The sequence below is a fragment of the Narcine bancroftii genome, chromosome 7 (genome assembly GCF_036971445.1).
Source record: "Narcine bancroftii isolate sNarBan1 chromosome 7, sNarBan1.hap1, whole genome shotgun sequence".
Classification (NCBI taxonomy): Eukaryota; Metazoa; Chordata; class Chondrichthyes; order Torpediniformes; family Narcinidae; genus Narcine; species Narcine bancroftii.
In genome coordinates, this window is record NC_091475.1 from 172,781,589 (window position 1) to 172,807,065 (window position 25,477).

General features: G+C 38.4%; 1 protein-coding gene across 7 annotated transcripts in view; it reads left to right on the forward strand.

Moving 5' to 3' along the window:
* zmym2 (zinc finger, MYM-type 2) overlaps positions 1 to 25,477 on the forward strand; it is a 142,377-nt gene that overhangs the window by 102,372 nt on the left and 14,528 nt on the right. For all 7 annotated transcript variants that reach the window (XM_069891338.1, XM_069891339.1, XM_069891340.1 and 4 more), the window contains 8 exons: positions 1,657 to 1,792; positions 5,318 to 5,433; positions 5,603 to 5,774; positions 8,987 to 9,121; positions 9,899 to 9,993; positions 10,658 to 10,832; positions 14,159 to 14,316; positions 24,933 to 25,047. In XM_069891338.1, the coding sequence (XP_069747439.1) occupies positions 1,657 to 1,792; positions 5,318 to 5,433; positions 5,603 to 5,774; positions 8,987 to 9,121; positions 9,899 to 9,993; positions 10,658 to 10,832; positions 14,159 to 14,316; positions 24,933 to 25,047 (1,102 nt within the window). The remainder of the gene's footprint in view (positions 1 to 1,656; positions 1,793 to 5,317; positions 5,434 to 5,602; positions 5,775 to 8,986; positions 9,122 to 9,898; positions 9,994 to 10,657; positions 10,833 to 14,158; positions 14,317 to 24,932; positions 25,048 to 25,477) is intronic.

The window sequence follows — 25,477 nt, forward strand, 5'->3', positions numbered from 1 at the left end:
CATCCCACTGAAGCCCTTGCCTCAGCTACCATAGATGTTATATTTGACTTAACCATCCCCACCTTCTCTCCAAGATAAAACTTTCTCAAATCCCAGGTTCTGATAAAGGGACTTCAGTCTTAAATACAGCTTGTTTCTCTTTCTACAGATGCAGCCCACCAGCATTTTCTGTTCTTGTTTGAGATTTCCACCCTCTGCAGTTTATTTGATTTCAGAATTATTGGAATCTCCCCCTACAACTAAGGCAGCAAAAGAGCTGCAAATTCAATAACCCTCTATCCACCACTTCCCTATTGTCTTATTGTGTAGTTGTTTATAAATATCATCCAATCCTGCCAGGGATTTTTGCCAGGTCTGGGATTGATTGCAGCATTTATGAATGTGGGTTGTTGTCTACTGAGGGGGTGGGGGGGGGTGGGGGTGACATAATTGTAGTGCAGCTTTGACCAGTTAATTGAATCATGGCACAAAAGTTGTTTGATCCATTGGGTCAATAATTGCAGCTGTTGGCAGAGCACCCTAGGCTGTACCATTTTCCTTGTTTTTCACTTGTAGTCCTGCAAATTATTTTGCCTATCAGATTTTCAAAGCCCCTTATTTACCATTGCCATCATCCTTACAAGGAATGAGCTCCATGTCATTCTGCACATAAAAATATTTTTTATTATTTCTGCAAAATCATTTGCCCACTGCTTCATATCTGTATCATCTACCTAGGGGTGGCCTACCTTTTAATTTTTAATTTAGATATACAGCACGGTAACAGGCCATTTCAGCCCATGAGTCTGTGCCAACCAATTAACCTACACCCCCAATAGTTACATGTGGGCTGAAATGGTCTTTTACCCTTCTGTATGTCTAAATTAAAAGGTTGACCACCCCTAATCTAACGAATGTAAACCTCCTAACGGAACTCCATTTTTTTTTCCATGCAAGGAGAAAAATTCTTGATTCCACAATATACCCTTGTATCTGAAATCCTCAATTCCTGGAACTATTTTAGAACATCTTTCTGTGTCTTCTTTCACACTCTTCCTAAAATGTGGGAATCAGAATGCAATGTAATGCTCAAACGTGGCCTAACTAGCATTTACCAAGGTTCAACAAAATCTTCCTGCTTTTCTTCTCAAAGTATCCACTTATGAACCACAGGGTAGCTTATGGTTAACTAGCTGCTTTCTCACAGTGTTCTGCTACTTTAAATAATCTACACAGAGATCCCTCTGTTTCTGCATACTCCTTAGAATTTTGCCATTTTGCCCATCCTTGTTCTTCCTTCCAAAATGAATCACATTGCATTGCCCTGTGTTAAATTTCATCAGCCTGAGATTGGTGCCTGGAATTAAGTCAAACTCTGTCTAAAGGATCTTTTGTATGTAATCTTCCCTGATTTTTTTTCAGTAGTATCAAATGTGTACGCCACCAATTTTTTTTCAGCCAGAAATAGGTGAAAATGAAATTGTAAAGAAACATCAGATATTGGCGAATCTATAATTAAAACAGAATATGCTGGAAATTCTAACTGATTTGATCATTTGCAGCATCTTCTATTATAAAACCAAAAATATCACCGTGGATATTTATCCCTCTTGTTTCACTTTTGTTAGGAAAAGGTATAAATGCATTTCTTCATTAACTTTTTTTTTACTATTTTAGGCTTCTAATCAGATACTGACACCTTCACCGACACCTGTAAAAGAACTGAAAAATAAAGCATTGCTATGCAAACCTTTGACCCAAACAAAGGCAACTTACTGTAAACCTCATATGCAGTCAAAATCTTGTCAAACAGGTATGAACTTTCATCTTCAAGTGCATGTATGGTTTTTAGAAATTTTGCTGATTACCTCTAACTTTTGTCTAGCAGTAAAAAGCCATCTTTATAACCTGAGTAAAGTCTTACTGTTTTGTAACATTTATGGTTAATGCTTCAAAGTTTGTTCAAAGCTTTGGCGTGGACTGTTGCTATGTAATTTAGGCTATTTGTGAAAGTTTAATGGTCACAGATAGATGAGTCAGTCCATGTGGTACTGAGAGTCAATGGATATTATTTATTTGGATTTTCAAAAGGGAACTTGGAGCATTGTAATTTCAGGACCATCGCTTAAAGAGGAGGAGAGCTGTGAGAGTCAGGAACCAGCTATGGAAAAGGATGAAAGTAGATAAAATGGGAAAGTGTTTAATTGAGGAAGGGCTAATTATGATGGGATGAAGCAGGAACTTGTTCAAGGAACTAATGTGGAGGAAGTTTAAGGACCATGTGCTGAGCTCAGGTTAGGTTTGTCCCACTGGGACAAGGAAAAGATAGTAGGAAAAGGGAACCATTGCTGACGAAATAGGTGAGACAGGTATTCAAGAGGAAGAAGGAAGCACATAGTAGATATAGGAAACAGGAAGGACTCATGAGAAGTCTATGGTAAACAGGAAGGAGCTTAAGAAAGAACTTAGGAGAGCTCAAAGGGGGCATGAGAAGGCCTTGGCATGTAGGATTAAGGAGAACCCCAAGGCATTCTATGTGTATGTGAAGAACAGAAGGATGATGAGAATGAAAGTGGGATCGCTGAAGGATAAATGAGGCAACATGTGCCTGGAGGCAGAGGAGGTTGCTGAGGTTCTAAATGAATACTTTGCTTCAGTATTCACAAGAGAAAAGGACCATGAGGCTTGGATATTCTTAAAAACACGAGCTGCTTTCAGGTGCTCGGACGCAGATAATGCGCTGGCAGACGCGGCTGGGGGAGTGCAGCTGGGACGTTCAGGTGGCCGCGGAAAAGACGCCTTTCTGTCACCTGAACGTGCCAGCTGAAGGAGAGCCACGTCCAGCAAATGCCGGCACCTGTGGAATGTGGCCATAAGTCCCACTGTTGCTTTCGGTGCAACGGGGGATTCTCCAAGCCAGAGAATATACCTACAGGAGGAGGGTTAGGTAAGTGCTCCTCCTGGCTGGGTTCTCCACTTTCAGGTGGCCACCCAACAGCCGCATTGGGGTAGAATAGGCAGCTTTACAGTTGGGTATTCTGGCCACCTGAAAGCGGCTATTTATTGATAAATCCCCATGGCCAGACACGATATACCCCAGGTTGCTGTGGGAAGTGAGGGACAAGATAGCTAGAGCATTAGCTATGATCTTTGAATCCTCTTTGACAACAGGTGAGGTGCTGGAGGATTGGAGAATGGCAAATGTAATCTCCCTGTTTACAAAAGGTAATATGGAAAATCCTGGAAATTAAAGGCCTTTGAGTCTTAACGTCATTGGTGTGCAAACTATTGGAGAGGATTCTTAAGAATAGGATTTATGAGCATTTGGAGAAGTACAATCTACTCAAGGATAGTCAGTATGGCTTTGTGAAGGGAAAGTCGTGCCTCACGAGCTTAATTGAGTGTTTTGAGAAGGTAATAAGAGAAATTGATGAAGGTAAGATGGTAGATGTGGTCTACATGGATTTTTGTAAGGCATTTGATAAGGGCCCATATGAGAAAATCGTTCTGAAAGTCTTGACTGTGTGGATTAAAAATTGGCTTACAGGTAGTGAACAGAGTCATAGTGAAAGGAAAGTATTCTTCCTGAAGGCTGATGACTAGTGGAGTACTGCAAGGTTCTGGGATGCTTGCTCTTTGTGGTTTTTATTAATGACCTGCATGAAGAGGTGGAAGGGTGGGTCAGTAAGTTTGCAGATGATATGAAGGTTGGAGGAGTTATGGATGTGGCTGAAGGTTGTCGAAGGCTACAAAAAGATATAGACAGGAGGCAGAGTTGGGTGGAAAAGTGGCAGGTGGGGTTCAATCCAGATAAGTGTGAGGTGATGCATTTTGGAAGGATAAACCAGAAAGGTGAATACAGGGTTAATAGTTGCTTACTTAAGAGTGTGGATGAACAGAGGGACCATGAGGTCCAAATTCATACATCCCTCAAGGTCGTTGCACATGTTGATAGGATAGTTAAGAAGACTCATGGGATGTTGGACTTCATTAATAGAAGGATTGAGTTCAAGAGTAGAGAGGTCATTTTGCAACTCTACAAATCTCCGGTGAGACCATACTTAGAGTATTGTGTTCATTTCTGATCACCTCATTACAGGAAGGATATGGAAGCTATGGAGAGAGTACAGAGGAAATTTCCTCAGATGTTATCTGGATTGGAAAATAGGTCTTATGAGGCAAGGTTAGCAGAGCTGGGACTTTTCTCTTGTGAGTGCCTGGAATGTCTTGGCAGGGATGGTGGTGGAGGCGAAACATTAGGGGCTTTTAAGAGACTCCTAGACAATCACATTGAAGGAAGAAAAATAGAGGGTTATGGGGTAGGGAGGATTTTGTACTTTTAAGGAATATATGGTTTGGCACAACATCGAGGGTCGAAGGGCCTATTTTGTGCTGTAGTGTTCTATGCCATAAGATGCTGCACATGAGGTTGCTGAACAAGATAGCAAATGATATTACAAGAAAGGTGACAGAAGTATATGTAGTGAAACACCTTGGATGAAGTGATTATAATGCTATTAGTTTTAAGATAATTGTGGGTGAGGACAGGGCTGATCCTCGGGTTAAGGTTCTCAATTGAAGAAAGGCCTATTTTGAGGAAATGAGAAAGGATCGAGAATTTGTGGATTGGGATAGCTTGTTTTCTGGAAAGGATTCTCTGTAAGTGGAAGGCCTTCAAAGATGAAATTTTGAGAGCACAAGAGTTTGTATGCTCCTGTCAGGATTAAAGGCAATGTTAATTGGCATTAGTAACCTTGGTTTTCGAGGGATATTTTGGATCTAATTAAGAAGAGAGGATGAGTGTAAAGGCTAGAGGGCCATGAAGTAAAAGTTGGGGACTCACCATATACAATAGGGTGGGATTTGAGTTTTGAAAAGATCTGAAAAGGAATATAGGAGATTATAGAGCAAGGAGGGTACGTCCATCAGAAGATTGATAATTTTAAATTGTATAATTGGAGTTTCACAGATGAAGATTTTTTTAATGGACCTGACAGACTTCCCAATATTCTATTATTGTTTAACATTTAAAAACAGTTCATTCATATTTTCTTTTTCATTTTAATAGTGCAAATGAGCGTGAGCGACTGGATAGTTTTGATAAATGTGGGGAAATGGGGTATTTTGCCATTGTCCCAGTGGTGTGATGGGATCTCAAAGTATAATGTGAAGTGGAAAAATGATAAAAAACTAAAGACCATGCTCCTCCAGCTTTTATTTATGTCATTCTCATCCCAATCTTTCTCACCAATTTTTATTCAATCTTTCATTTCTGACTTGCTTTTAATATCTATATCTTTGACTATGCTTCATGAACTCTCATGTTTTCTTATTTCAGAGGATGACTGGAAGCCTCAGTTGGTTCCTGTGCCTATCCCTGTACCAGTGTACATCCCAGTGCCAATGCACATGTATTGTAACAACTATCCAGTACCAATTTCAATGCCTATTCCAGTAAGTTCATTCTTTAAACATGTGGTGGGCACATTAAAAGTAAAACTGTGCAATAGGTAAATGAAATGGTATTTTTTTTCTTTCCTCAGCACACTAAACTGACTATTGTCCAATTCTTAGCTTATTTCTCATGATAAATGAAACCATTAATGCAATATTTCTGGATCAGGTACCTGTTCCAGTATTTCTACCTACTACCCTTGAGAATGCTGAGAAGATAGTCGAAACAATTGAGGATCTCAGGAGGAAGGTACCTTCAAATCCTATTGAAGCTGACATACTTGCTATGGCAGAAATTATTGCTGAAGCTGAACGGAATCCTGTATCTATGGAAATTTGCGGTAAGCTTTGACACTTAAGTGAAAAATGAAGGAAAATGGGTAAAGATATGGTGTTTGATCAGTGTTTCCAGTGGTCCTTGCTAAATAAAATTAAAAACTCAAAAACTCAGATTACTGGAAGTGGAAGTGCATTTTTATGTCCCACCACTAGAGTGCACCATGAGTACCAGTAAAGACAGAAATTAAAACAAAATGTCAATCATTCTTGGTGAAGTCAAAATGCAACTGTTAATTTATTTTCTCTCCCTGATATAGAGAAAAGGGCACGTATTGAAATTATCAAACCACTTAAAATCACCAAATCTTCTTTGCTTAAAAAATTGATATAAATTAGGAAATTAAGGAGTGAAACAGTAATGTACAGTCATTGCAACAAAATGGAAAAGGGAAAGGAAGATTTAAAAGAACCATTGCTGTGAAGAAACCAATGCAACCATAGTGTTGGATACAGCTTGCTTGTGAGAATATTATGTAATTTTAGGATTGGGGTAACTATAAATAGTTTGAGGAATGAATGGTGGACCCATTAATAAATGATAGCAGGATCTGCACAGTAAATGATAGGGCCCTGGAGGGTATTGTAAAACAAAGGCGGCACATAGTTTCTTGAAAGTAACAACACCAGTAGAAAGTGTGGTGAAAAAGGCATTTGACATTGACGTCAAGTACAAGAGCTGTCATGTTACAATTAAACAAAATGTTGATCAGAATCAGAATTTATTGTCATGAACATGTCACAAAATTCATTGTTTTGTGCAGCATCACAGTGCAATGATTCATAGAAACCACTTGACAACAATAAATAAAATAGTGCACCAAAAGTTAAAGAAAGGCAGTGTCTTTGGTTCACTGATCATTCGGGAATCTGATGGCAGCAGGGAAGAAGCTGACCTTGTACCACTGAGTGCTCGTCTATAGGCCCCTGTACCTTTTTTCCGATGGGACCAGAGTGAAGAGGGCATGCCTTGGGTGGTGGGGTCCTTGAGGATAGAGGTTGGTTTATTAAGACACCGCCTCTTGTAGGTGTCCTCAATGGAGTGAAGTCTGGTGCCCGTCTGATATCGCAGGCTGAGTTAACAAACTCCTTGAGTTTTTTCTTGTCCTGAGTGTTGGCAGGATGCACTCCATGATAGACCTGTAAAGGTTTTCGACAATCTTCTGTAACATACTGAATCTCCTCAAACACCTCACAAAGTATAGCCATTGGAGAGCCTTCTTCATGATTGCATTGACACAGAGGCTCCAGAGCAGATCCTCAGAGATATGGACATCCATGAATTTGAGGTTCTTGACCCTCTCCAATACTGAGCCATCGATGAGGACTAGATCGTTTTCTCATGGCTTCCTCCTGAAATCCACAACTATCTCTTTGGTTTTGGTAATCTTGAACGCAAGGTTGTTGTCGTTACACCATTCAACGAGCTGATCTATCTCCCTCCTGTACGCTTCCTCATTGCTGTTTGTGATTCTACTGAAAACTGTAGTGACATTGGCAGACTTGTAGATAGCATTGGAATTGTGCCTGGCCACACAGTCATGGGAGCAGTGGACTAAGCACATATCATTGAGGTGCTCCTGTGATGATGGTCAGTAAGGAGGGGGCATTTTACCAATTCGTACCGACTGTGGTCTTCCGATGAGCAAAGCAAGGATCCAGTTGGAGGGTACAGAGGCGCAGAGTTTTTAGCTTCTTGACCAGCATTGAAGGACTACTGGTGTTGAAGGCTGAGCTGTAGTCTATGAAGAGCAGCCATATGTATGAGTTGCTATTTTTCGAGGTGATCCACAGCTGAGTGGCAAGCCAGCGATATTGTGTCTGCTACAGAGTGATAGTGAACCAAAGACACTGCCTTTCTTTAACTTTTGGTGCACTATTTTATTTATTGTTGTCAAGTGGTTTCTATGAATCATTGCACTGTGATGCTGCACAAAACAATGAATTTTGTGACATGTTCATGACAATAAATTCTGATTCTGATCAACATTTTGTTTAATTGTAACATGACAGCTCCTGTGCTTGACGTCAATGTCAAATGCCTTTTTCACCACACTTTCTACTGGAAAGTAGATAGTAGATGTTAGTGCTACTGGGCGATAGTTTTTGATGAAGCTCACATTGTTCTTCTTTGACACTGGGATTATTGATGTCCTTTTGAAGCTGGTGGGGACCTCTGAATGCAGCCGTGAGAGTTTGAAAATGTCCGTGAACACTCTGGCTAGTTTGTTGGCACAGATTTTCAGTACTATCTTGAATGATGTTCCAATGTCAGCCTCAGAGACCAATATTCCCTTTTAGGGAATCTGGTAGGCACCGTTGGGTTCTCCTCAAAGCATAGCTCATTAGGTAATGAAGCATCACAGCCATCTATGGACTTCACTCTTACTTTATAGGCAGTAATGGCCTGCATTTCCTGTATCTATCTGTTTCAACCTTCCTCTGGAATTGCCACTTTGCTTCAGAGGTAGCATTGTGCAGGTTGTACCTGTAGAGATCTGGATCCCTGGCCTTAAACACCCTTAATCTTGCTCTCACCAGGTTGTGAATCCTCTTGATTCATCCAAGGCTTTTGGTTGGGGAACACTGGTATGTGTGAATGGGCACACACTCATCCATGCTGGTCTTGATGAAGTTAAAGACACATGTTGCATAATCATTCAAGACTAAGGATGAGCTCTTGAATATGGTCCAGTCCATTTCAAAGTAGTCCTCCAGATGCTCTCTAACTCCCTCGACCATATCTTCACTACTGGTGCTGTGGTCCACAGTCTCTGCTTGTATCCCCAGGAGTGGAAGTACAGGCAGGTGATCAGACTTGCTGAAGTGCAGTGTGAAATGACTTGGTAGGCGTTCTTCAAGGTGGTGTAGCAGTGGTCAAGTGTGCTGGCTCCTATGGTCTCGCATGTGACGTGTTGGTGGTAGTTCATTACGGTCTTCTTCAGGTTGGCTTGATTGAAGTCCCCTACAATGATCGGGAAGACATCAGGATGTGCTGTCTCACATGATGAGACCATGCTTGGAGTATTGGGCACCCTGCTGAAGGAAAGATATTATTAACTTGGAAAGGGTACAGAAAATATTCGCAAGAATGTTACCAGAGCTGAAAAGCTAAATGTCAACTAAAAAAATTTTTTTAAATATATATTGAGATAGAATTTAATCTTTAAAAATATCCTCGTTCTCTATGATGTACTATTGTGGAATCTATTCTTAGGCATTGACAACAATGACAATGGTGGAAGTTTCTTAGATGTTTTTGGAACCATGAAAGATGATCTGGAAGAGCAATCCAAAATGCCTGATAATCAATATGAACTCGGACTCGACCTGGAGATTGATTTTCCAAGAAGTATGTTATTTAAGTAAAATACAGTGACTTTTATTTTTGTAACTTACCTTGAATATTTTAAGATCCTCCCCACAATAATCTCATGTTAGTGATACATGTAAATAACTTGCAATGTAATTATGAACAAAGAATTGTTTCTGAATAGAATGCTGCAGGTGAATGAGAACAAGGGTACAAGTTAACATGTTTTTGCTAAATCCTACTTGATGTTCACTAATAAAGTCAAGAATTTATGTTATTTCCTTATGCTTCCTTATTGTTTCCTTATCTCAACTGGCAACTGAAACTGCTTTTTTGTCATATTTTAATCATGAGAAGTGCACTCTAAGAGCATAATATTGTCCATGCTTGTAGTACATGAACTATGTTTTTTTAAAGTTATCCATCTGAAATTCCCACCATAATATTTGAGAGGAGTTGGAGGATTTAGGGTAATTTTACTTAGTATCATTAGAATATGGCACGTATTAATTACCGCAGGAAGTAGTTAATCCAAAGATTTGTATCTTTTTTGGAATTTTGGTGGATCCTTTGGCATTCCAAATTGTTCCCATTATTACATTGTACGTTGCAGTTCCAACTCCCCTTGATTGGGAAGCAAAGTTTAAGATTAACACGTTCAAGAGTAGAAATTAGTGATCTATTTTTAAAGGGTGTATATCGAAAAGTGATTTCTCTACCATTGAATGATGATGATATGGTTAATGATGTTAATGGGTTTATTTTGTTGAGCTCATGTATTATGCACAAGCAAAAGGAAACTTTGTGTTTTAACAGCTGCAGAAGAGTTGGATACTGAGGGCGATTATCTGTTACCTCCAGTTTTTGGGGAAGAATATGAAGAGCAACCCAGACCACAATCCAGAAGAAAGGTATAAGAATTATTTTTTAGACAGAATATTTGTCGAATTAACAAAGTTTAACTGGGCGTTCTATTTTTAGATATTAGGCACAGTTTTAAGTCTGATATAAAAATGAGCTTAAATCTGATGTAATCAGTTCTTCCTTATTTATCTGCATGTATTGGTGACAAATTATTTACTTCGTTATTTTTGTGTGAGTGTGTGTGTGAGTGTTATATACACATCTATATATGTATATGTAAAAAAGGTGGGGTCTCACTGAATTGGGGTTTCAATAAAAATCCCTGCCTGGAGTCCGACGTCCCCACTCTTGCTCAGGAGCCCGACACCCAAGTCCAATAACTCATTGTGTTACATGATGCTGCGTGTTCCAACTTGCCTACAAGTCTGAATCAAAGATAGACTTGGGTAACGGAACTTGTTTTTAACCCAGGGACTGCCTGTTTATGCATGTGTGTGTGTGTGTGTGTGTGTGTGTACATACATATACCACACACACATGCACAGTCCGAAATTGACACTATCGTTTTACTTTATTTGACAAATTAATTATAGAACTTCATGCGTTATTTATGGTTTGTATTTGTGTTATTTCTTGCTACATCGAAAATATACATCTTCAAATGATGCATCTTAATCTGTTGCATGATACTGGTTTGTTTAACTTTCATAGGGTACAAAGCAAAAGGCACTTTGTGATGATCATTCCCAAAATGGCAGCATCTCCCCTCCTGAAAATGGATTCACATTAAGTTACATTTATGGTATAAATGCTTGGAAGCATTGGATTGTAAACAAGAAAGCAAAGAATGAAGATACGGTTAAAATAGATGGATATAACACTGCTTGTAAGTTGACAGAACAGTCAATTTTCACTGGCATGATAGATATTTATCTCCATTAATCCACTTCAATAGTAGCCACAATGTTAGAGGAAGTGCTGAAAGTCAAAGAAAGGGAAAATAAGAAAGCTGGCGATTTTGATTTTTAAAAGAGATGGAAATTAAATTTAAATGTAGTTTGATTTTTTTAAAGTAATTTTTGATGGCCTCTAGAAGTTAGAATAATACCTCCCATGCAGTAAGAATTACATAACCAACGACAAGTCATTTTTGAAATTATATGTTTTTTTTCACTTCTTAAACTGTCGTTCAGGATAGAAAATGGTGCACTTTGGTTTCTTAGGTTCTGAGACGAACGTGGGAACTGCAAACTTTTCAACACATAAAGCTTTGATAAACATTGGTTGATGGCACAGGAGGGTGAATAGTTTGTGAGGTAGAGAGCTCCATCTTCCACTTGGAACCTGGAACAGCAAAGCAAAGGAAAAGGCCCTTCAGCCAACCATGAAGCTATTTAATAATCTCATCTACCTGCATGTGTTCCATATATCGCTCCATTGTCTGTCATGTGTCTGTCTAAATACCTCTTAAACATTGCTGTCATAATCTGCTTCTAACACCCACGCTGGTATCACATTTCAGATTCTACTTTTAACATCTCTGCCTCGGGGGAAAAAAACTCTTGAATAATCTACCTCTCATGATTGTATATACTTCTATCAAATCAACCCTCAATCTCCAATACTCCAGAGAAAGTTCTCCTTTTAACTCGTATTTTCTAATCCAGTCAGATGGTGTGTCTGTGTTGCACCCTCTCCAAATCAGGGAAATGTTCCTTCCAATAATGTGGCTACTAGAACTGCTTGCAATACTCCATATGTGACCGTATCAAAGTTTAATACAGCTGTAACAAAATACCAATTTTTATACTCCATTTAGACCTTCTTTACATGCTATCTATTTTTGTTGCTATTTTCAGGGAGCGATGGACTTTCGATCCATCAATCCTCTTAATGGTACTGCCATTTAGTGTACACTTTCCTCTAGTCTTTGACCTCCCATAGTGCAACATTTCTCACTTAATTGGATTAAAGTTCATCTCCCCATATTTTCATATTCTGCTATAACCTTTGGCAACCACCTTCATTAACCAAAACTCCTCCAACTTCTATGTTGTCTACCATTTACTAATCAGTCAAATTACCTTTTGTCCAAATCATATATTTCATACAAAGGTCCCAGCACTAATTCCTGAACATTACCTCTGGTCACAGATCTCTAGTGAGAATATTATGCTCTACTACTCTCTGTTCCCTATGAACAAACCAAGCAGAACTTCTTAATATATGGCCCAGAGATTCACCAGATCATCCCAAATGGTCATTCTTCATTTTGAAAGGTCATGGCCTGAAAGTTCTCATTTAGAAAGAGGTGTTGAAGGAGCTTTGAATATATTCTAGAATCTTTTTCTCTGTTCTCCAGAGCTCTTTTGGGCTTCTGTCAGACATTAGGGTTGGGATCTGGACAAAGATGATGGATTTGTGACTGAACCTCTTCACAGAGTTAAAGAATTTCAACAGAGCTGCTACTTGTTCCCAAGTTACTACTATTTTTGAACTGGGATAAACTTCTTGTCGGTCAAAGATAGCAGAAGGCTGACCTGAACACACTGTTGTGGGTTAGAATCCAGGGTGCTCAAGTCAGAGTTGTAGTTGAGGAGGTTATTGAAATGTTCCTTACAATAGACAACTGTTTAATGGTAGGAACTAGATGTTATTATTGTCCCTGATGAACTCACCTTATTCTTGGCTCTCACTGGAGTGGAGCCTTGTGTATTTGCACCAAAGATGTTTCTTATAGCATTGAAGAACCTACGCATGTCATGACTGTCAGTTGGTTGCTCAGCCACATGCACTCACTTCATCAGTTATTGTTTTTAGGACCCTTCCCATCTGCTGGATTTCTGACATCAGTTGCCTGCAGAGCAGTTACTGTACTCTTGAACAAAAATGTAGCTCCAATCCTGGAAGGCCTTGTGTATTCCATTGAGTAGCTTATCAGTTTCCTCATCATTTCCAGACTTCTAGGTACACAAACCAGAAGTCTCTTCCCAGGTGGCAAATACACCAAACTTCAGAGGAGCCCATAAACTTCAGCTCCTAAGGGCTGCCTGTTGACACATGTCTGTAAAGTGCTGGCAGATAAAACCCATCTTATGGCATCCATAAGAATTTTGTCGTCGTTCTTTCTGGTAGCATTATTGTTGTTGCTGATGACTTGGGGCCAGCTTGGCGGAGATAACTGGGTAAATAGAAACGAGGTCAGTATAGGAGTGGCCTGTTGTGGCTTGCATGACGTAAACATCTTTGCTGTTCCTTGGTCAGACAGTGATATGATCTACTGGGTTCCAGTTCATAAACTCATGATCTTGCTGTGACATGATGTATTCATCATAAACCATTTAATCATTAGGATGAGGGTTGTACTCCAGAAGAACCCAGTGGATTTGGCTATTCCTGCTCCTTGTTGATCATACTTTGCCAGAGTATGTAACCTTTCCCACCCTGATGTGAAAGTCATCAGGGAGAATTATGATGAAATTTATTCCATGTAGTAGGTGTTCCTCTTCTAAGTTGCCTTTCCAGAAAAAAGCTATACCTACTATTTTGTTGTTTAAACTGGTCATCTCCTGCCTGATGTGCAGAGCTGTCAGGCCAGTGTAAAAGTGTCAAACTATGAAACCCGAGCAGCACTCAAATCTGTTGCTGTTGCAATGGTCCATTGCAATCCTGATATTCCAGGTTCTGATCTCCATATTGTGGAGTGGAACTTGCCTGTAAATGAGCCTGGCTCCAGCTGCATGCAAAGCTGATGTACTCAATCCCCAGCTTGGGTTATACACCAGACCCACATTCCTTGCCTACATTCCCTATCATTGACACTGGCAACATAAATGAACTTGAGCCAAAGTCTGCTGAATCAAAACTGGGAAATGAAGCTACACTCATTCATATTATCAATCTAAATTTGATACAAAGTTCCCCAAGGTAATTATTATTTGAAAAGGTTGTCAAAAGCTAAGGCAATGGTGTGGGTTTTAAATGGCAGTCTAAAAGTGAAGTCAAGGTTTAGCAGCTGAGGACATGGTTGTCAGTGGTTAACCAATTAAAATCGGAGAATGGAACAGGACACAATAAAGAGAAAGCAGAGATTAAATTGGAGGAGGTAATAGAGAAAGGAAGGCGGAGTAGTTAAAGTATTTTAAAATCAAAACATTGCCACGTTGCATTGAAATAGTCAAAAATATAAATTATTTTCCACTTTTCTTTTAGTATTGGCAAAGTCAACACAGTTTAAAGAGGACTTGTTGTCATGTACAGCAGCAGAACTTGATTATGGATTGGCTGAGTTTGTAAAGGAAGTTCGAAGGCCAAATGGGGAATGCTATGCACCTGATAGTCTATATTATCTTTGTCTTGGAATCCAACAGGTTAGTTGCATATATAAAAAGAATGTTTATAAATAAACCTCTTCACCATAAGTTGCAGAAAATATGTTTCATTATTGTATTAATATTATGCAGGCGACTCTCACGTTTCTAGGGAAGGGGATTGCATTGCTAGAAAGCAGGTCATGTCATTGATTTTCCATAATGGGAAGCCATATCACCTGCGAGTACATCAGAAAATAAGAGTTAAATAAATAGTGTATTTATTTTTTTAACATATTGTATATGCTGTTGTCTAGGACTGTCCTCGAAACTTAAAATTTACACCTTAAAATCAAGTCATCATATACAAAGGTCCTAAATTCTTACCTTAGCTCAATACCACTGCCATCTTCCTGCCAGCTCGCGCATTCCCAATTAGTTGTTTGCGAAGTCTCAACGCTTCTCCGTAGGGTCCATCTGACTACTGTTGGCTCTGTACAGGCTTTAAACAGCATGTTACTGAAGCCAACTGGTTTATTTTTAAAAATCCATTTTAAAAAAACTCCTGAGTTGGAGGCGCCAACCCTCAGGACAAGAATAAAGTACAGGTACACAATCCTTTATCCTGACATCTAAAGTCTGGAAAGCTCCAAAATCCAGAAAGTGGGGCGAGTCGGGTAGACGAGGGACAGGCGGTGCAAGTCGGGCGGGCGGGAGACCGGCAGCGTGAGTTGGGCAGGAGGGGGAGACTGGCAGCACGAGTCGGGCGGGCGGGAGGGAGAGTCCGGCTGTGTGAGTCGGGCAGACGAGGGGGTAGGGGGAAGACAGCAGCCCGACTGGAAGGGGGTGGGGGGTGGATACAGCAGCACAATTCGATAGGGCGTAAATCTGGCTATCCGAAATCCGAAAAAACCTGAAATTCAGAACACACTGACCCCCAAGGGTTCCGGATAAAGGATTGTGTACCTGTACAGAGGATTGTTAGCTCGGCCTGAGACATCACAGACAGAAGACTTCACTCCATTGAGGACATATACATGAGGCAGTGTCTTAAAAAAGCAGCCTCTATCCTCAAGAACCCCCACCACCCAGGTCATGCCCTCTTCACTCAGCTACCATTGGGGAAGAAAGTACAGGAGCCTAAATACAAGCACTCAACAGCACAAGGACAGCTTCTTCCCCACTGCCATCAGATTCCTGAATAATCAATGAACCAAGGACACGGCCTCACTTTTCATGCAATATTATTGTTATTATTTCATTTAATTTTATTTATGTGGGTTGGTGTTTTTTTTTAGTCATGTTGTAAGATGGTTATAATGTGTGTGTTTGCTCCATGACGCTGCTGCAAAACCACCGAATTTCATGACTTGTTGATGACAATAAATCCTGATTCTGAAAATTTAAATCTTTAAATGCTAATTTATGATTTTGCTTTTAACAGCATCCACTGATCAGCGGTAAGTGCCAGATTTTGTAAAGGGGGGGATCTTCTTATACAAAGGGTATCACTCAAAACCAACATTTTAGGTGGAAATTCAGGTCGTCCGAAACAACAGCATATATGGTACATTTTGTATGAGTGCATTTTTTAATGTTCCTCAAATTTTGGGATAGAGATTTGTAAGGATAAATTTCCATAACCCAATTAGCTTGTCATGCGGGGGTGGGGGGGGTGGGGGGGGGGGGTCACATGTAAAAAGAATTATATTTTGTTTTTGCCTTTGTTTTAATTGATCTTGATGTCTTTTCCACATTCAGCATTTCAAAGGATGAATTTTCATATGTAGCATTCCACTTTTGTATGGTGCATTTTGATAAATGCCCACATTAAGAATTTGGCAACATTTCAATTTTCTCTTTTGTCGATTTTCGTAATTCCTTGTAGCATAAAAGGAGACAATTTGGCCTGTTGAGTCTCTGCCAGTTCTTTGAATCATCTCATCCCCCTTCTTGTTAACTATTTTCTCAGTAGATATCCATAAACACCCCTCTGAATCTCCCAACAATTCTAAGATTAATTCACAGTGGCCTGTTAAAATGCCAGGATCAATATTGCTCGTCAAGATGGAGGTGGGGTTGCACTTCATGAAAAATGTTCAATCTAACTTTTTACTGATATTTCTTTCCATTAGATAGATTCATTATATCTTTCAAGGAGTTAGAATGTTCTGTTGTGCAACTTCTAAATGGTTCTGGAGATGATAAACTTAGATAAGTGCAGAACATGTTAGAATCCCACAGCCTTCCAAGCAGTCTGAGCTCTTGGGTCAATGATTTTATAGATGTACACAAAAATAAATTATTGAATCCTAAAATTTAAGAGCTGGTTTAAATGTTTAAATTTTAGGTTATCAATTATTTTTTGTAATATTTCATTTATAATTTTAAGTATATTTAACAATCAACAACCATACAAAATGTCAAGAAAACCCATCCCTCCACCCCCCCCAATTAAAAAGAGGGGAAAAAAAAGAAAAATCCCATCATCAATGCATACAATAAAACACATAGAGACGTGATAGTACCACAATATTATAACTTTTACAGAGGTCTGCTGGCTCGTCAATAGCGATCATAACATATGGTGGTGCCACTGAAGAGTCTCTGTGTTCTAAATAAAGATGCCATATTTATATCCCTTCCTAAGACTATATTTGATGTTTTTTCAAGAGGAATGCAGCTGCTCATTTCTGAAAACCACCTATCAAGGAGGAGAGGGGAGTCAGATTGCCATGTTACTGCTATACATTTCCTGGCCACATACAAGTCCATTTCTGTGAATTTAATTTGGAACTTAGCAATCTATCAAAACTTGTAAAGTTCCCAGAAGACAAAGATCTGGGTCTAATGGGAAGGTGACTCCTGTGATCTTAGTAAGGATGTCACAAAGGTCATACCAGAAGGGTCTCACCTTCAAGCAGAACCAGGTAGAGTGTAAGAAAGAACCGGCCTCTATACCACACCTAAAGCACATCTCTGATAACTCGGATTTATATTGGTGTAATTTCTGCAGGATGAGAAAATTGTAATGAACCAGTCTATTCCTGGCATTGATAGTAGCCAACAAACTTCACTGACATAGATCTGACTAAGTTGCTTATCAATTGTTACATCTAAATCTGACTCCCAATTCACTCTAGATTTATGCAAACCTGGCTTTGGGCCCTCATTCATCATTGAAAAGTATATTTTAGAAACAAATTTATATACACTTCTTTCATGAAGTAGTTTCTATAGTTCAATATTAACGTTTCCATGATACTCTGGGTACTTTACAATTTCATATAAATTGCCCAACATACTTACTAATGGTTTTAAAAAAGGTTTGGGGTAATGGAAGAGGCAAGAACTGGATAAGACACTACAATCTCTACAATATATTCATCTTCACACAGTTGACTCTGCCAATTAGAGTGATGGGCAAATTCAGCCACCTACTCAAATCTTCTTCAATTTTACTAAATGACGGGAGGTAATTAAGTTTATAATAATCCTGAAAATCATTATCTGCATTATTCCAAGATATCTAATGCCAGTCGAGGGCCACATGAATGGGCTTGTTTGCTTGTACTCAGTGCCATCAAAGTTTGTTAGTGGGATAATTTCACTTTTTTCCAATTTACCTTGTATCCTGAAACTTTGCCATAAAAAGTCTGTAAGGGAATTGACCAGATCTGTTCAATGCAGGATTATATTATCTGCCATAAGATTAATTTTGTGATTAATTTTCCCCCTCCCCCAAGCCATCAGACCCTGAACTCCCAGAACATTTGGTGACAGGATACCATGGACTGTTAATGTATAAGTCTTAATATTTTAATGTGTTTAACTTCTATTCTAACTTATATTTATGTAAATATGCTCCGTGGTCCTGTTGAAATCAAATCTCATCTTTAGTATACGAGCATGGTGTGAATGATAAATAAAGGTAACAACTTGATTTGTCTGACCAACTTTAAAACCCTTTATATTTGAGTCTTGTCTAATTGCCTTTGCTAAGGGCTCAATAGCCAAGACAAAAAGTCCTGGAGATATGGGACAGCCCTGTTGACTCGACCTGCTCAGAGGGAACGTTGCCAAGATCTTTCCATTAGTGGCGACCCTGGCTTTAGGTCTATGATAAAGAGTTTGCCCAAACCCGTGCTTGGCCAGACTAAATAAATACAGCCATTCCAGCCTGTCAAAGGCTTTCTTAGCATCCAGAACCACAGTGACACTCAGTTCAGCTTTGGACTTTGCATAGTGGATAATACTACTACAAGAGCCTACATAGGTTGTTTGCTGATCAGTGTTTCAAAATAAAGCCACTCTGGTCTGGATTTATTAATTTTGGCAAGTATTGGCCAAGCTGGGGGGGCGTGGCCATGCAAAGGACTTAGACAGACGTGTTTTGATGGCACTCTCCGTGAAGAGTACCAAAAAAGGTAAAAACTTTAAAATTAAGAATTTTTTACTAAAACAAATGGACAAAACAACTACTAAGAAACCAAGGAAGCTGAGAACAAAAAATGAAGTTTCTACTCACCCAGGAACATAGAGTGAAAGCCTGAAAGGGAGTGGCACAAAATGGCCTCGTGATCAGCAGATCCTGGCAGAGCTAAATATTATCCTGGAGAAAATGGAAAGCTCGAGCAACCGATTTGTTGGCATTGAAAATGTAATGAGAGACATGACTGAAAGAATGACTGAAATTAAATCGTGGAAGATTTAATGAAAAGAATGGTCAAAATAGAAACAGACGGTAAAAACACAAGATAGGCTAAAGGCTTTGGAGAAAGATGTGAAGCAATGGGAGTCAGACAGACAAGATCGCTGGACAAGATGGACCACATGGAGAATTTTAGCAGACACGAAATAATGTCTGAATTATTGGACTGAAAGAAGGAATTGAGGGAAGAGATCCAGTGAACTTCTTTGAAACATGGATCCCGTGAGTGCTGGAAGGAGACTGCATAATGAAAGGGCTCACCGGACCCTCAGACTCAAAAGAGTCGGTAATCAGCAACAATTCTGGGAGCAGTATATGAATACTCTAAACAAAATGATGGTCCGCTTGAGAGTGACCGTGAAAAAGTGCTTTTTTTTTCAAGATTTTAGTCCTACTTTGATTAAGCAATGTAAAAAGACAATTGTGTTCCAAAAACTTGAAATACTCGATGATATACCTTGCGACTCTGAGGATCAAAGTAGCAGAAGACATTGACGATTTTTCAAGACTAAGAATGAGGTGAAAGACTTTCTGCAAGGTTTATGAAAATGTTGAGGCTGCAAAAGAGGAAGACTGAAGAATATTTACAATGGGACTAAGTTAAATGTATTTTTTTTTTAAACGTCTTTTATTTATTGTTGAAAAGTAAACTTAATTGAAATGTTCACAGAGAGCTCAGAAAGAAAACTTTGGAAACGTGGTAGCAAGGGGGAGAATGATGGCTGGAGTATATATAAAAGATGGCGCGAAAGAGAGAGGAAATTCTGTGGGCTTTCTTTTGCGGGGTTTCCTGTTTATGTCACCGTCAGGATAGGGACAATATGGGTAGAACATTAAAATGTATTAGTCTTAATGTTAATGGGATAAATTGGACACTGAAGAGGAGGCAGGTCTTGGCATACCTAAAAAAAATTAAAGAAATGCATCTTACCAAATCAGAACATGCTAAATTAAAAAGAGGATGGCATTTCAATGCCACACTATTGAAAAGGAAGGACTTTTATGAGTTTATTAAGAGACGGATAGAAACTCTGAAACTAATCTTTCTTCTGCTGATAATACTTTTTTAATATGGGATGCTTAAAGGTTATCCAAGAGGACAAATTATTATGTGTGTGTGAGTTTTATACATAATATATATAAATGGGAGAGTTTTTCTATGTATATTTATGGGGAAATTTATTTTCAAAGTATTGGGCAAGCCTGTTAGCCAGGGCCTTAGAAATCAATTTATAATCTAAGTTTAGTAATGAAATGGCCTTGAAATGAAGATAATTTTAATGGGTCTTTTTTTTAATGAATCACTGTAATTGTGGCAGTAGAAAATAATTCAGAGAGAGTTTGGGTTTTAGATACTAAATTAATTACATCCATGATGGGTATAAGTAAATCCTTAAATTCTTTATAAAATTCTGGATGGTGTCTGGTGATTTATTGGACTATTGTGAGCCTAAGGCTTTTTCATTTTCTTTTGGGGTAAAGGAGAGATCCAAATGTGCTTGATCTTGGTCAAGTTTGGGCAGTTCAACAGTGGATAAGAAGTAATCAGTCTTAGTCACGTCTTCTGGCTATTCTGATTTATTATAAATTTGCAAAGAACTGTTTAAATGTGTCATTGATTTCTGTTGGATTTTATGAGACTGACCTCATTTCAGTCTGAATTGAATTAATTGTTCTCAAACTTTCCTCTGCTTTCAATTGTCAGGGCAAGTCTTTATGTGCTTTCTCTCCAAATTCATAATATATTTGTTTAGTTCTTAGAATGTTTTTTCAATTTTATATGTATATAGTGTATTATACTTGAGTTTTTTTTTTGTTTTACAAGCACTTTATATACTTCCTTGGAGCCAGACAGTTGGAACTCATTTTCCAATTTCAGAATTTGTTTCCAGTCCTCCTTTGTCTGCCACGTATTTCTTCATAATACCTCTTGTATATGAGATTATCTGTTCCCTTAAATAGACTTTTAACATATCCCATAAAATAAAACTATTGGAAGCAGAGGACAGTTTATCTCATAGAATAACTTTATCTGGTCTCTAATAAACTTACAAAATTCTGGTTTTGAATGAGTTGGTTGGTTTTTTTGACTTCAAAATAGAGACGGTCAAAGGCGAATGATCCAACGGGGTTCTGGATAAGTATTCAGTCTCCAATATTCTATTAATTAATTGTGTTGATAACAAAAAGAGGTCAATCCTAGTGTGGGAATTATGGGGGGAAAAGAGTAGTTCCTGGTTTGAGGGTATGTTTGCCTCCACACATCTGTCAAATTTAATTCATGAAAGCCAAAGTAGTTTTGGGCATTCTTATTTTGGACCCTGCACTGACTTGTCCAGGACAGGATTCAAAGAGAAATGGAAGTTGCACCCTACGAGTTTATTTTGTCATTGCCCTTAAACCTTAAGGAAGATATCTTGAATAAAGGATTCATCTGAACAAGCAAAAATATGTCATTTGTGACAAAATAGTAAAAGATCAGATAAAGCACTGACAAGGTTAATAAAATAAAAATCCCCCCTCCCAATGCCGACTTCTGAATATTCGGCATTACCTTCCCCATCAGTCTGGGATATGCATCCTGCACACATAAGACACAGCATATCTAAGTCCTAAACATTTTGCCCAGCCAAGGGCTCCTATCTAAAACCATGAACTATTATACAAGATTATTCATTTTTGAATGCAACAATAGATTTGAAAACACCCAACTCAGAAATAATCACTGTAAAAATTAGCTACTATAGAGACTAGTCAATTTAGAACTTGTCTATTCATTGTAAGTGGAAAAAATGAGTACAGTTTAAGGCACATACCCATGACAGCTCATGAGAACCACGACTACCTATCCAGTTTTTCTCCATCTGCTCTCACTCACCATTTTATTCTCCTCCTGGCAAATTACGCAAGAATGTCATTGCTTCTCTAGGCGTTTTGAAGAATCTCCTCACAATGTTGCAGGGTGAAGTAAGGTAAATGGAATGTTCTTAGATCAGAGTTCCTTCTTGATTTGAACTCCTGCACTTCATTAAACTGGCATTTAGGTTGGGAAAAAATAGCACAGGCCTATTGTTGTATGTGATGGGGTTCTTGTCCTCTCTCAACCACTTCAAGTCGACACACAGGATTTTTTTCCAGTCCTGATACTTCAACAGACATCAGGACATGTCTTGGTCTCTGACTTGCAGATGGATTGAGTGCAAAAACTCAATGGGCTTATTCAATTATTAACAATTATTAAAGTGTTCTCATTCCATAATGTCTGGGATCCACCCATTGAAGAATGCCAAGAGGTCATTTCCCTCACAACCTTTTAAGTTAACTATACAGATGTTATTGTATCAGCTGAGGTTCTCTAACTGGTCTATTTTCCCCAGTAGAAAGTAATTTTCCTTAACACGTTAACTGAAGAGTCCATCTCTGTTAATCGATCCTCTGCCATCCCAACATGTTCCTCTATATCAGCCACATGGGAACTCAGCTGATCAAATATAGTTTAAGTCGTGAGATGGACTGATTAATCTCTTCAGTTTTGGACTCCAGCTTATTAGAAAAGGGTTCATTACCTCTCCTTCCTTCAGCAGTTGCTCTTGGGCTGGCACCGTTCCAAAGATGGGTCCCTCTTTAGACATTGAGGCTTTTGCAACCACCATTTTGCCATTTTCTGGACGGCCCGTTCATGAAATAGTTTCTGCTGTAGAAGCAGGGTTTTGATTGCTGACAAAATTACCTTGTTTGGTTCTTTCGGGTTTTTTTGTGCATATTCATGCTATTCAGCTAGTTTGGAGGTGTTTCTGGGCATTTTTAAAGCCTTTAAATTAGATTCTATGGGAGAGCCCCAGATCCCGCATCCTCCTAGCTCTGCTGCATCAAGTGACATATCTCCCCCACCACCCCCCAAGACCCCGGTTATCAATTCTGACTAGCCATGTACCAAAAGTAATGGGATCCTGTCGATTGTCTGGGTTATATATTGCTGCTATTAAAAATCAATTTCATTTAATCTCTTATGAAGATTACAGTCTTGGAGCAAACTTATTAAACCATTCCTTCCCTGAGAGTTTTATCACTAACTCAATTATAAAGATGGTGCAAATTCCATTAAAAGTATCAATGGGAATGATTTTCAGATGTAGCTCTTCAGACATACGTGTTCTTCTCATCCAACTATAATGTGTGGAAGCAGTTCTTGAGAGTATAAGAGAAGTTTAAAAACCTGTGCACAATTTGAATTTTGCATTTGCTGTATAGCTTTGATGCATTATGAAGGAATTATCAGGATTGGTTGTTTACCTTTGATTATTATTTTAGAGAATTATTTTCTATTACAAAAATTTAAAGCATACTTCTAGTTTGCACTTCAAAGATCACATATTTTCCAAATAAAAAAATTCAGAATTACAAGTTGATTAAGTACAAGAATATCTAAAAGAATGTTGAGGGACAAACACTTAATGCAAGCACTTGAGTATCTTTATCACTTGTTACAGGCCCAGAGGACCCCAAAACCCAGCAGCAATAGAAAATCACCAAGACAAATCATTACTTACACAAAGTAGTTTTTAATTTTCTTTCAACATAAAAACAGGATTAAATTTTAACTTAATTACTATTAACAACCCCCTTCTAATTCTAAGTGACCGTGTATGTAAAGTGTATAAGTCCAGAAAAGTTATTTGATTCACAGTCCAATCTCACTTCTCACTCCTCCAAGCTCACTGGTATCAGGCAATTTTTATATTGTGCACAGAATTTAACATTTATGAATTTTCATCAGGCTCTGGTGGAAACAGTTAAATGGTTACCACTCAGGAAGGTCCTTGTTGGTTTTCAGAGAGATATTTGTTGCTCATTGGATGCACACAAACTGATTTACTTCCATCAGTTACTTCAGTGTCTTGCTGAAGAAACTTGCCCCATCAGGGTTTTACAAATGATAACCTCTTCTTCTGCAGGTCAACACAGAGTTCCTTATGGTTTCCCTTATTTCAGGTGAAACACACTAGCCAGTCATTTCCTCTTGTATGGACCACAAGGGTTTTAAACAAGCTGCCAAGTTGCCATGATGCAGAAACCAGTTTTCCCTCTCTCTTGGAGAAAGCCTGTTTTGTCTCCTCTCTCTGCTTGCAAAACCACATGACCTTTTTAGAACAGCAAACTTCATTGAGACAGATTGTGGCACTGGACCCAATCTTCATCTGTTGGTTTCAAACCAAATAATCCATCACTCCAGAGTGGTCCACTTAACACCTACTTGTGCATTCTTCAAAGTCTTTGCAAAGGCCGTCGGAGCCTGGATTGTCTGGCTTGAGCAGAGCCCTGGCATTTTAAATGAGATCTGTTTTGTGATATGTTTGTGTTTGTTTGTGACCTACACTAGCCCCACAGTTTATCTCCTTCAAAAACATATATACAATATAAAATATGATATAATCTGTCATGCACTGAAAAGGTCATAATTTTGCTTTCTAACACAGACCTTTTTTCTGAGGTCATGGTGAAGAGGTAATTTTAAGAACCTGGACATGAAGTTTCTTGGAATCATTATTGTTAGCAAGAGCCATCATTCTTGGCTCAATTTCAGAAGAAACACCATTCCTCTCTTGAAGCTGATCAACAAACTGGGGAGAAAAGCAAGAAATTGAAAGCCTTCTGGTTATACCCATACCCAATTACCAGAAATAAATTTACTTTTGAATATCATCTTTTTCAAAATCTGGATACTTGTTAAATGCTCATCTCTGGCATGCATTGATTATTGGTTATTTTATTATAATATTTTTTTTAAAAACATGTATTTATATTGTAATGTTGCTTTGTGTGTTGTCAAAGAACTTGATTGAGCTCTGATCCATTACAAAGTTCTCAACTAATCAAATATATATATATATAAAATGTATATTATATATACAGTATTTTATTGATTGAATTAAATGATTTCAATGATTTGTTTTTTCTTCTCCAGTACCTTTATGAAAATAATAGGAATGAAAACATATTTATTGACCCCTGTTTCAAAGCCTTTAACGAAGAATTCAATACAATCTTGAGAAGCTGGCGACCAAGCATACTGCCAAACGGTAATAAACGTTTGTATACATGTATCCAGTAACAAAGATATATATTATATATTTGCCTATACACACTTTCATGCACTTTCAGTTTGTTGTGCGGTTTAGCAATATATATTTTCAAGTGGCTAAGATTATTTAAAGTTAACTGGGTCATAATTAAATTCTTTGACAATCCTAATTTTACTTGTAATTGAATATATATATTAGAAATTGGGATCAAAACCAACCAGACATACCCATTTCAAATTCAACAGAACAATTCTTAGTAGCAATTCTAGTTGGAATTGGTACTATTTATTTCAATGTCATCCAGCTGTAAAAGTCAGCCTGCACTGTAAAGTAAAAAAGCATAGAAGAAAACAATATTTCTCTACGCAGCCACTAATGAAAAAAGTAGTTTGGTACTTCTGTTTTTGATCATTTGCTCTTTGATATA